This window comes from Podarcis cretensis (assembly GCF_951804945.1).
Source record: "Podarcis cretensis genome assembly, chromosome: 3".
Classification (NCBI taxonomy): Eukaryota; Metazoa; Chordata; class Lepidosauria; order Squamata; family Lacertidae; genus Podarcis; species Podarcis cretensis.
In genome coordinates, this window is record NC_137172.1 from 24,185,142 (window position 1) to 24,198,141 (window position 13,000).

General features: G+C 44.6%; 1 protein-coding gene across 5 annotated transcripts in view; it reads right to left on the minus strand.

The window, feature by feature from the left end:
* Positions 1 to 4,799, minus strand: part of MTA3 (metastasis associated 1 family member 3) — a 126,984-nt gene extending 122,185 nt beyond the window's left edge. For 3 of the 5 annotated variants that reach the window (XM_079968658.1, XM_079968660.1, XM_079968659.1), the window contains exon 1: positions 4,546 to 4,795. In XM_079968658.1, coding sequence (XP_079824784.1) covers positions 4,546 to 4,573 — 28 coding nt within the window. In that variant the 5' untranslated portion in view covers positions 4,574 to 4,795. Of the gene's footprint in view, positions 1 to 4,545 lie in introns of all 5 variants that reach the window. The other 2 variants (XM_079968656.1, XM_079968657.1) reach the window with 2 other exon arrangements.
* Positions 4,800 to 13,000: the final 8,201 nt, after the last annotated feature.

Here is a 13,000-nt window from a genome sequence, read left to right on the forward strand (position 1 = left end):
GTATGTGTGTTAAGTCCCACTTGTTTTCAGGTGAAGCGTGTAGAGCACAGGTAGGGAACAGGGCAATTCTGCAGATGTTGCCAAGCTCAAACGCCCATAAGCTCCAAACAGCATGGCCAATGATGAAGAGTCAACATCCAACATCTGGAGGGCCACAGATTACCTAGCCCTTGTGTAGAAACCTGAAGTATCTGACTCACTTCGCTGAATAAATGCTCCCCTTTGAAAGTTAAGGATCATTTGCCATTTCAGGCTTATGGGACAGAGAAGACAATACACTTTTGCAAGGATGAAAGTAAGGAAACAAGTTTGCTTGCTGAGGAAGTTCATTAATTGTTAAGAGAACGGCTGAGATGCTCACAATTAGGTCAGGGTAACAACTCCAGTTCCTTGCTCCTGCTGGCGAGGAATGCAAAGGTGCAATTAAGCAATTGCCCAGAGCAAGATAAAATTACCCCACAGGTGAGCTGGTAAGTGGCCATGCCTCCGCCTTTCTCTAAGATTTCACTTTCCCACACCATAAAGAAGATTGTAGCATGATTGCAGGTCTCCTGGCACTAGAAAACATGAAAAATGCAGCTGCAATAGTATTGCAAGTTTTCTTACAACACAGGAGAAAGGGCATCCAGATTATTATATTACCTCTATTGGAAAGAGCCTCACAGAAATACTGCAACCACCCATCCAATTTCTCCTTACGTGAAAGGGCCAGGAAAGACAGGATATGCTTTGCCAAGTCAAAAGCAACTAAAATAATACATGTGAACAGGTAGCATCTTCCCTTACCTCACTCAACCCCTCAGACTGAGAATTAAGAGGCAGGGCATTCCTAACATTATCTAAGGCACCTGTGGCTAAGGAGAGCTAATGTGGTGTAGTGGTTAGAGTGTTTGACTAGGACCTGGGAGACCAGGGTTCAAATCCTGACTTAAGCCATGAAGCTTACTGCGTGACCTTGGACCATTCGCTGTCTTTCTCAGCCTAACCTACCTCATATGGTAAGATGTCACTGGGCCAAACTGAATCTTTAAAGAGCAATGATGCCGTAAAGACAGGGTAGTTTTTCTGCGATTCATGAATAAGGGGGCATTTGTACAAAAATATAAAATATCTGTGCAACTCAAGCCAACAGTTAATTTCTTAGCTGGTGGAATCTCAAGCCTAAAACACCTAATTCCTAGTTTTGCCCTTCCATCCCCCTATTGCGCTCCAGGTATTTTTTGTCTGTTTCTCTGATTTTCAGCAGGGTTCAGGAACCTGGTGCACTTATCCAGAGTCTTTTTGCCTTCTTTAAAAAAATCCATAAACAGAGTGGGTGGAGTGGGCAGGGTGACTCCATAGTGTCACAAGAGGCTGCCAACCGGCACTGCCTGCTTCCACGGGAAACAGGAAAAACTCGTTGTTCCTCAGTGTAGTTTTCCTAGGAAGACTGCACATCCAAAACAAAAAGAGGAGTGCAAAGGCACACCACTCAAGCTATGTATGTTTCGGCTCATCCTTGGAATCATGTGTGCCAGGCTTCTCTGAATTATTTACTTCTTATTATTATTATTATTATTATTATTATTATTATTGGGGACATGCTTAGTCTTCATTAAGCACTGATGATGTACTAAATCAGAATCCAGGATGTACCACTTCAGGCTGCAGGTGGGACTCCAATGACTGAATGCTAGAAAGGCCAACAAAAATATCAAAAGTATCCATGGATTTTCCCTTCTGGAAGAAGAAGCAGAGGGTCAAGTGCTATGAGGATGTACAGTGGTACCTCGGGTTACATACGCTTCAGGTTACACACTCCACTAACCCAGAAATAGTACCTTGGATTAAAAACTTTGCTTCAGGATGAGAACAGAAATCATGCTCCGGCAGCAGGAGGCCCCATTAGCTAAAGTGGTGTTTCAGGTTAAAAACAGTTTCAGGTTAAGAACGGACCTCCGGAGCGAATTAAGTACTTAACCAGAGGTACCACTGTAGTTCCCTTCAACCTGACCCTAAACTTCCTCATAGCCCTCCACTCCCTTATTTTTCTTCCTTGGAAGAAGGAAAAGTCTTGTCTCTTTGTTCCTGTCTTCTCTGCTGGACTTCAGCACTCCAACCTTCAAGCACAAGCTGCCTGTCCTTCTCCAGTATCTGTTCTCCCTCAGCACAGTTCTATTTCTATGCACAATTGCCAGCAACTCAAGTCTGAGAAACCCTGATCTAAAGGGCCAAAGTTTCCACTCAACTGCTATGCACCTTCTTCCAGACAAACAGTCATCTTATCCATGTTATTAACCTTTATTATTGGAATGATCTTTTTGCTGAGACCTTAAATCATGAAGAGGAAACCTGTGGCCTGCCAGGTATTTCTTGACTACAACTCCCATCATCTCTGACCACTGGCCATGCTGGCTGATGCGGATGGGAGTTGGCATTACTAACGGCCACAGGTTCCTCACTTCTGTTTTAAATAAATAGTGTTAGGGAGAAAGGTTCTAGGGGGTCTTCCAGACAACCTGTTTATTGAGCATTCATCCAGATTTGTTTGCACAAAATCCATGTGGAGGTTATACATCACTGTTGAGCTCTTTTTTGGCAAAGATGTTGAACTTTTTTAAAGAGAAATCACCAAAAACGACACTGCTGACAACATACGTTTGGATTTTCCCAGACACTTTTAGTGATTTCCGCACAGACACTGCTTCCGACTGTAGTATTCCAGATTATGTCTGGGAAATTCTGGACGAATGGCAACCCTATGATACAATGCCACTATTTCCAGTGCATTTTCCCCAACACTATTCTTTCCATTAAAATACTTGCAATTATTATTATTATTATTATTTGTATTTTCTTGGCCATAAGCACCAAATCCACTTTAATTGCACAGCCTAAATTTGCCAGTACTTACTTATTGGTATCTAGATTTGCCAGAAGTGTACTTACAAAATGGTGACAGTCTGGCATGCTGTCTCCCTGACATGTTAGCTTTCTGTGTGGGGGACCACTCTGGTGTTCTATTCCCATCACTTGTGCCCAAATCTGCACTTCAAAAGTATTATTTATCACATTTATATACCACCTTTTTCTTCCAAGGATCAGAAGGTGGTGTACATGGTTTTTCTCCTCCTGCCCATTTCCACCTCACAGCAACAAAATGCTCCTCAATGAGCAAATTCTGAGAACCAGGCCTTAAAAGTTGGTTCACCCAAGCAGACATTATTCTCTCACACACAGCTGTGTGTGCACAGCTATGTAGAGGAAAGTGGCCCTCCCATTTAAATGGCCATTTCAGATTAGAGTTTCTCCACACCCAAGTTGCCAATCACACAGAGAAAATAAGTGCTGCCATTTTGAATGAATTGGCACTTAAGAAGCAGAGATTCCTCTAGTATTACCCTTTGGGGTTCAAAATCTTATCAAAATTGCATCAAGTCCAGCATCCCACTTCTAGAAAAAGGCCACCTAGATGCTCCTACGAAACCCACAAATACACTGTTACTGATATGCAACTTCTGTACATTATGATCAATGACCATTTATACTGAACCCTTTCTAAACCAGTGTCAGGCCAGCTTCAGGTTTGGGGATACCCTAGGGGGGGAGTGCCTCTCTGAGGGCTCACCTCATGCTCTCACCACTTCCAATACTGCCCATTCATCTGCCCACTCCCAAACTGGTGTGATGCCAACCCCTGACACCAGCCCTGGCCTTCGCCACCTCCTGCTGCAGCAAATCCCAGAGGTTAACTAAACTCTGTGCGGAAAAAGCACTTGCTACCGCCATCTAATTTAACTGGGGACGGGGCCACCGCCTCCCCAGTTTCAGTTATCACGAAAAGGAGAATTCTCTCCCTATCCAGTCTCCATCCTTTTACAAACCAGTTATCCTTTTTTCCTATCCACTCCACTTGCTTTGGAGCAACCCCACTGGATCCCATGAGACAAAAGAGGCCTGCGACCTTGTGCCAATTTTCACATGAGAGCAAATATTGCGGGGGGGGGGGGCGCTGAGGACCACGCTGAATTGGCTGGGGGGGTGAACCCCAGAACACGTGATGTCAGAATAGGGGGTGCGCCCTGCGTCTCCCTCGCCCCTGAAAGAGTTCCCACACACCAGGGGCGAAGGGAGAGCTTTCTTCTAGCCAGAGGGGGTCGGGGAGGCCTCGGAAGCTTTCCCCCCCCTCCATTAATGGGGAAGGGAGGGAGAGTTGGGCCGGCTCCCCTTGGGGAAGCGCAGAGACTGCCACTCCCGGGGAGCGCGGCGCGGGGGGGGCTTCTCCCCAAATTCCACCTCCCTGGCCAGGTGGTCCGTGGCCTCCCTCGTGGGAAGGCATCCGGAGGAGGAGGCTGGGTTCCCCGCGGGGGGCGGGTGCTGCACCAGGCTCGGCTCCGCTCAACACGCCCCTTCGCTCCGGCTCCTTCTCCCCGCGAGGCCGCACTCCTTCGCCCCACGGGACCCCGGCGCCAGGCCCTCCCTCCTGCTCCTCCTCGGCGTCCAAGGGCAAACCCGCGAGCCGAGGGGCGCGCTGCGCTGAGGACCCCCCGCGCCAGCCCCACATACCTCCCACTCGGTACATGTTGGCCGCCATGTCTGCGCTCTCTCTGCGCCCTCCTCCTCCTCCTCCTCCTCCTCTGCTGCCGCCGACGCCGGGCTGGGGAAGGGGAGGAGCGCCCAGCCCTCTCCGCTGCTGCCGCCGCCGGCGCTGCTGCCGCTGCCCTTGACGCCACCTACGCCGGGCACCACAACAGGGTGCCAGGCGGCTCCGCCGCTTCCTCGGCCCTCTCGCTCGGCGGTGGGGGAAGGGAGCGGAGGGAGGAAGCCGCGGGAAGCTGAAGGGTTAAGGCCGAGCATCCGGGCCCGCCTTGCTGGGCAGGGCGGAGAGCGCAGTTGGCTGCGCGCCGGCGACGCCGAGAGCGCACAGTCCACGCCGACGTGCGTGTGCGCCCAAGGCCCGGGAGAGGAAGGGTTAAAAAGTTCCCTCGGGTGGATATCTCTTCGGGGCTGGGGGAGGAAGGGATCCACTTGGGGGTGGCTCAGGAGTAGGTCCCCTTTTGGGTACGTGGTCCTTTTGCGCGCGCGCGCGCCTAGCAGGGACAGGTGGATGTTTACCCTGCGCGGGGGGGGGGGGGGATACTCAGGTGCATTCTGCAAAATGGGGCGCAGGGCGCTGGCATTGGGGTGCAGTGTTTAGGAGAGCGTGGGGTGGGAGTTCCTGCTTCAGATTTTCATGTTGGCCATCATACCTCGCTCAATACATGCGATTGCAAATATATAAATAAATGCACGAGTTTGCACCATAATTGTGTTTACCAAGCCCACATTGGTGTTAAGCTGTTGTTTGCCATAGAGCAGGTCCACACCCTACTATTATGAGTTTGTGAGTGCTAGACCTCTATAAACAAGTGGGTGTTAGTATTTTTTTAAAAAATTCATTGTTCAGTATATATTGTTGTTGTTTAGTCGTTTAGTCGTGTCCGACTCTTCGTGACCCCATGGACCAGAGCACGCCAGGCACTCCTGTCCTCCACTGCCCCCCGCAGCTTGGTCAGACTCATGCTGGTAACCTCGAAAACACTATCCAACCATCTCGTCCTCTGTCGCCCCCTTCTCCTTGTGCCCTCCATCTTTCCCAACATCAGGGTCTTCTCCAGGGAGTCTTCTCTTCTCATGAGATGGCCAAAGTACTGGAGCCTCAGCTTCACAATCTGTCCTTCCAGTGAGCACTCAGGGCTGATTTCCTTCAGAATGGAGAGGTTTGATCTTCTTGCAGTCCATGGGACTCTCAAGAGTCTCCTCCAGCACCATAATTCAAAAGCATCAATTCTTCGGCGATCAGCCTTCTTTATGGTCCAGCTCTCAGTTCCATACATCACTACTGGGAAAACCATAGCTTTAACTATACGGACCTTTGTTGGCAAGGTGATGTCTCTACTTCTCAAGATGCTGTCTAGGCCTGTCATTGCCCTTCTCCCAAGAAGCAGGCGTCTTTTAATTTCGTGGCTGCTGTCACCATCTGCAGTGATCATGGAGCCCAAGAAAGTAAAATCTCTCACTGCCTCCATTTCTTCCCCTTCTATTTGCCAGGAGGTGATGGGACCAGTAGCCATGATCTTCGTTTTTTTGATGTTGAGCTTCAGACCATATTTTGCACTCTCCTCTTTCACCCTCAATAAAAGGTTCTTTAATTCCTCCTCACTTTCTGCCATCAAGGTTGTGTCATCTGCATATCTGAGGTTGTTGATATTTCTTCCGGCAATCTTAATTCCGGCTAGGGATTCATCCAGCCCAGCCTTTCGCATGATGAATTCTGCATATAAGTTAAATAAGCAGGGAGACAAAATGCAGCCTTGTCGTACTCCTTTCCCAATTTTGAACCAGTCAGTTGTTCCATATCCAGTTCTAACTGTAGCTTCTTGTCCCACATAGAGATTTCTCAGGAGACAGATGAGGTGATCAGGCACTCCCATTTCTTTAAGAACTTGCCATAGTTTGCCATGGTCGACACAGTCAAAGGCTTTTGCATAGTCAATGAAGCAGAAGTAAATGTCTTTCTGGAACTCTCTAGCTTTCTCCATAATCCAGCGCATGTTTGCAATTTGGTCTCTGGTTCCTCTGCCTCTTCTAAATCCAGCTTGCACTTCTGGGAGTTCTCGGTCCACATACTGCTTGAGCCTTCCTTGTAGAATTTTAAGCATAACCTTGCTAGCGTGAGAAATTAGTGCAATTGTGCGATAGTTGGAGCATTCTTTGGCACTGCCCTTCTTTGGGATTGGGATGTAGACTGATCTTCTCCAATCTTCTGGCCACTGCTGAGTTTTCCAAACTTGCTGGCATATTGAGTGTAGCACCTTAACAGCATCATCTTTTAAAATTTTAAATAGTTCAGCTGGAATACCATCACTTCCACTGGCCTTGTTATTTGCAGTTCTTTCTAAGGCCCATTTGACTTCACTCTCCAGGATGTCTGGCTCAAGGTCAGCAACCACACTACCTGGGGTATATGAGACATCCGTTTCTTTCTGGTATAATTCCTCTGTGTATTCTTGTCACCTCTTCTTGATGTCTTCTGCTTCTGTTAGGTCCTTTCCACTTTTGTCCTTTATTATGGAAATCTTTGTACGAAATGTTCCTTTCATATCTCCAATTTTCTTGAACAGATCTCTGGTTCTTCCCATTCTATTGCTTTCCTCTATTTCTTTGCATTGCTTGTTTAAGAAGGTCTTCTTGTCTCTCCTTGCTATTCTTTGGAAATCTGCATTCAATTTCCTGTATGTTTCACGATCTCCCTTGCATTTTGCTTGCCTTCTCTCCCCCGCTATTTGTAAGGCCTCATTGGACAGCCACTTTGCTTTCTTGCATTTCCTTTTCATTGGGATGGTTTTCGTTGCTGCCTCCTGTATAATGTTACGAGCCTCCATCCATAGTTCTTCAGGCACTCTGTCCACCAAATCTAAATCCTTAAACCTGTTCCTCACTTCCACTGTGTATTCATAAGGGATTTGACTTAGATTGTATCTTACCGGCCCAGTGGTTTTTCCTACTTTCTTCAGTTTAAGCTTGAATTTTGCTATAAGAAGCTGATGATCTGAGCCACAGTCAGCTCCAGGTCTTGTTTTTGCTGACTGTATAGAGCTTCTCCTTCTTTGGCTGCAGAGAATATAATCAATCTGATTTCGATGCTGCCCATCTGGTGATGTCCATGTGTAGAGTCGTCTCTTGTGTTGTTGGAAAAGCGTGTTTGTGATGACCAGCTTGTTCTCTTGACAGAACTCTATTAGCCTTTGCCCTGCTTCGTTTTGATCTCCAAGGCCAAACTTGCCAGTTGTTCCTTTTATCTCTTGACTCCCTACTTTAGCATTCCAATCCCCTATAATGAGAAGAACATCCTTCTTTGGTGTCACTTCTATAAGGTGTTGTAAGTCTTCATAGAATTGGTCAATTTCAGTTTCTTCAGCACCAGTAGTTGGTGCATAAACTTGGATTACTGTGATGTTAAAAGGTCTGCCTTGGATTCGTATTGAGATCATTCTATCATTTTTGAGATTGCATCCCAGTACAGCTTTTGCCACTCTTTTGTTGACTATGAGGGCCACTCCATTTCTTTTACGGGTTTCTTGCCCACAGTAGTAGATATGATGGTCATCCGAACTGAATTCACCCATTCCCGTCCATTTTAGTTCACTGATGCCCAGGATGTCAATATTTATTCTTGCCATCTCATTTTTGACCACCTCCAACTTACCCATGTTCATGGTTCTTACATTCCAGGTTCCTATGCAATATTTTTCTTTACAGCATTGGACTTTCCTTTCGCTTCAGTATATATTAGGCATACATTTTCCCATCCTATCAAATCTAATGTAGACTTCCTAACCTATCTTTCGTTAACATCCTATTACAAATTCTTTAGTTTGCTACATCTCCATTGGTTTTCTGTTCTTTTTTCCTTGTATTCACGATCCTTTCTTTTGTCTGCTGCTGATCACAGCTTTATCCCTGCTTGTAGATTTATCTTAATGCCACTTTGTTTTAAATACCCTTCAAATTGTTCCTACTCGCTTGTTCCTGTCTTTCCATCTATAGTTCTTATTTTGGCCTTCATACTTGCTAATTTGACATATTCTATTTGGGTGTGTTAGAAAGACGGGGAGTGTTAAAACTGGATGCTGGACCTCTGTGTATTAAGTAGGGTACTAGACACTTCTAATCCCCGGGAGTTAGCAAATGTCAAAAGCTAATTAAGCTAGGCTAAGTCTCCTGTGTTGCGGTGATAGCCTGGTTGTTGGGCCATTAAGACAAAAAGTCTCCTTCCTAGGCTCAGGTTGTATATAAATGTAAATAAACCATATGTCATAAAGACACTACAGTCTCCGCTATGCCTCATTTCCAAAAGTAAACACAGACCCTGGGTAAGCACACCTGGAACTTCTGGAATCTCACACTGCTCAGAGATTGGGTCTGCAAAAAATATGTTAAAAGCTTTCCACATTCAGAATGCTACTCTTGGGAAAGCAATAGTCTCTGTTCACATGACTAAACAAAACACTGCAACTGCTGTGCTTCCCCAGATTTCCAAGTGGGTGTGGAAAGCTGATAGATTTATGTTTAATCTCACAGTCATATGCAATATGAAAAACTCCATGTGGTTTGCTTTTAAGAGCACGTCAAAATAACATGGTTCTATGGCAGTTTAAGTGTCTGGTATTCTCCCAAAGAATCATGGGAAGCAGAGTTTGTTAAGAGTGCTGAGAATTCTCTTAGCCATCCATAAGTCAAAGAACTGCAGCTCCCTGGAGAAAAGAAATGCTTATTAAACCAGTTTGTAGCTGCAGTGCATATTTTCTTAGGAGCAAGTCTCACTGATCTCATTGGGCCTTACTTCCAAGTAAATGTGCATGAACTGTAAGTCTGTAGTGTTAAGTATGCCTCAGGTAATGATTCATTCCCAGTTGTAAAAATCCATCCTGAAGCTACTGTTTATATTTCATTCACAATATAAAATTAGTTCCCACCAAGAGTCAAGCTGTAGGACAATATAATTGTATTTGACAGTTGCAGCCAGAACTGATGTAGTGTTGAGTTTATAAACCGCAAATACTTTTCAAAACTGAATCAGAGAAAAATGGGTTCTTGTGTCTGAAATTTGTTTTAAAGATGAAATTAGCTTCAAGTTCCAGCATCAATAAATATCAAATCTCAATTTTATTTGCAGATGAAATGATTGGAGATTGCTCCTAAGACACGATTATGTGAAAAACTTCTGTGTATGAGTCTGATTAATGAAAAAATCTATCATTTTAATGATGCTACTTTGAGTTGGAGCATTTCCTCACGGGATGCCTTCTGCTTTTCTGGCTCATAGATGATGACAACCCATTAATTTCATTTTCAGAAAACGTCTCCTCTGAATATACCTATTTGACTGATTTTTCAGCTCATCTTCTGTAGCTAAAGGTACTGCAGAATTAGGAACTTGCATAGTGCTTAAAAGTTATGACAACTATTGCAATGTTACTTTTCTACAGCATACATTTCATCTCGTCTCATGTCTACCTCCCTTGCTTTAAATGAGAAGATTACTATTAGGTTAATATTTCTTATAAGCCATTCAGCACTGCCTTTTTCATTTCCTGTCTTAATGGGAAATGAGCATGCTGGTCCCAGCACTAAAATGAATGAATGTGTGAAATCGCAAATGCCACATATTTCTCCTTTCCTGCTTTAACAAAAAGTCCAATTTCTGTCCTTTAAAAAAAGATTTCACAGCCTGAAACCTTTATCGGCTGAAAGGAAAGCTTGCTAATAAAGGGCAATCAGAAGATCTTTTATATTCTGTGGTCTCCTTTTCCTATTGTCTTCCGTGTCCTTGAGCATATCACTTTCTCTCAACCTCAGTTCGTTATCTGTAAAATGGAGACAATAAAGAGCTACCGTAACTAAGAATAGGAAGGCCTGGTTCTCCAAGTCTGGAGTCTTAAGAGAAAGAACTAGCTAGGAAGAATAAAACAATGCCAAATACAACTCATTCTACATAGTGCAAGAAATAAAACTTCCCAGGAAAATTTTGAAACCAAACCCATTAACCACCATCCAACAGCAGCGTAAATACTGCTGGTTATAGAGGAAATAGCTCTTTAGCACAATTGTTTTCAAATTCTCCAGCATCGAGGAAAACACTGGGGAAAACCAGTGTGCCCTCTCCTTGGTGGCCCTGTTGTGTTCTAGAGGCTTCTGAGATCTGTTCAAGGAACTCACATACTGAGCTCATGCTGGAGGACACAGATTGGGTCTCTTGGACTTATGATGATGATGATGATGATGATACCCCACCCATCTGGCTGGGTTTCCCCAGCCATTCTGGGCAGCTCCCAACAGAACACTTAGAACAAAATAAAAACTTCCCTAAACAGGGCTGTCTTCAGATGTCTTTATTGTCCTCCATGAACTTAACACGCAGTATTCTGGAGCACCTAACATGTCCCTCTGATTGTGCACTTCAGAAAATCATTAGTAATGGTGGGCAAGCTGTCTTTCAAGAAAATCTTACTCTTTATGTATTATTCATTTAACTTCTTCATTGCCTTTCCCCCACCCCGCAAAAACAACAACAACAACGTAGCTCAAAGCAATTTGCAACAATAAATAAACAACAGAGGACAATAAAAAATTAATACTTTTCATAGGCAGGGCTAAAAGCCACAGATACAGTGGTACCTCAGGTTAAGAACTTAATTCGTTCTGGAGGTCTGTTCTTAACCTGAAACTGTTCTTAACCTGAGGTACCACTTTAGCTAATGGGGCCTCCCGTCATGGAATTTCTGTTCTCATCCTGAAGTAAAGTTCTTAACCCGAGGTACTGTTTCTGGGTTAGCGGAGTCTGTAACAAGAAGTGTCTGTAACCCTGGGTACCACTGTAATTAAAAAGCGAAGGAAAATATATGTTTTTGCGTGGTGCTTAAAGATAAGTAATGATGGCACCAGGCGAGCATCCCTGGGGTGAGCAGAAAACAAATGTGGAGCCACCACTGAAAAGGCCCGTTCTTGTGTTGTGGCTACCCTCCATAATCCACATGAAGTAGAGGGCATACAGAGAAGGCCATCCACCTTTACTGGTTAAAGAGCCTCCGTTACATTTCCTAAGAATTCTGGAGTTTCCCCACTGATTGCCACTGATTTAGCTTGTGCCTTTAAAAAGATATACCCTGTGGGCAAGCGATGCAAAGACCTCCATCCATTGAAAAAGCCTCCTGCACAGCTCCCACAGAAATGAACAGGTATTGCACAATATTATAGTAGTAGTTTTTGCACAACTCCTGCTCATTTCCGTTCGCCTTGTATACGAAAACTTCCTGGCAGATTGCATTCTCAGCCTTGACATTGAAAGAAGAGTATAATCTGTATTGAATTTATAGAACACTGGATGAAAAATGTGTTCTACCACCTATGCTAATTAAACGAGAAGCAAACTAGAAGTACACGAGGAGTTTGCTTGTTTATGCATTTGTTTTGTTCTTGCCGTGTGTGTGGTTTTCCACTAATCGCAAGGCTAAATGGAAGCAGGAGAGCAATTATTGATTGGAAGCAGGAGGAGAACAAATCTAGCATTAAAGAAACAGCCGGGCGGCTTCGAAAGAAATAATTGTAGCTTTATTATCCCAAATATAAGCTTGCAAATAGAGACCTTCTGGGGAACAGACGCAAGATAAATATGATCGCTGTCCATTGCAATAACAGCAGATACTGTAAAACGGTCATTTGCAAAATAATGCTTCACAGTTAAACCATAAATACTAATTTGGAGAATGAATGGCACAGACATTGCTCACCTTATTTAATTTGGAAGTTCCAAATGATGGTAATAAAAATCAGTGCAGTAAGTGGTGGAAGATTAATTTTAATTAGGTATGCTGGAACTTGGATTAGATGTTGTCCTCCAAACATATTTCACTGTTAATAGGGTTAAGTTTAAACAATGGCAGGAGCATGTTGAGCCCACCCCTTCTGTCTCCCTGCAGTGTGACTAGGAAATAAAAGGGCACTGCAATGGCTAGAGCCTGTCCATTGCTCAAATTTATATGCTTAGAAATTTGGACACCAAAAAAGCAAATAGGGACCCAACCTCAAGTGTGGTTTTTGCTGACGGCCGTCTCTACCACTCCAGCAATGTTCTTCTTTCTAAGTGCTGTTGTAGTTAACACTTTTTAAAGAACCACAATGAGTCTGTAGGTTCTGCTGTTTTTGTTTACCTGCAGTGACTATTTGATAAAATAGGGGAAGAGCTATATCTCAGTAGTGGTACAATGCTTTGCATGTAGAAGATCCAGGTTCTACCCTGGGCACCTCCCAGAAGAGCTGGACAAGACCTATGTCTGGAATTCTGAAGTTCCAATTGGCCAGTGAGCATAGAGAAGGGACAGGGAGCTGGTCAATGATCAGTGACAGATGTTGTGACTGACTCCAGATCCCCTCATCCCTGATCATTGGCTATGCTGGCTGGGCAGATGGGAACTGGGGT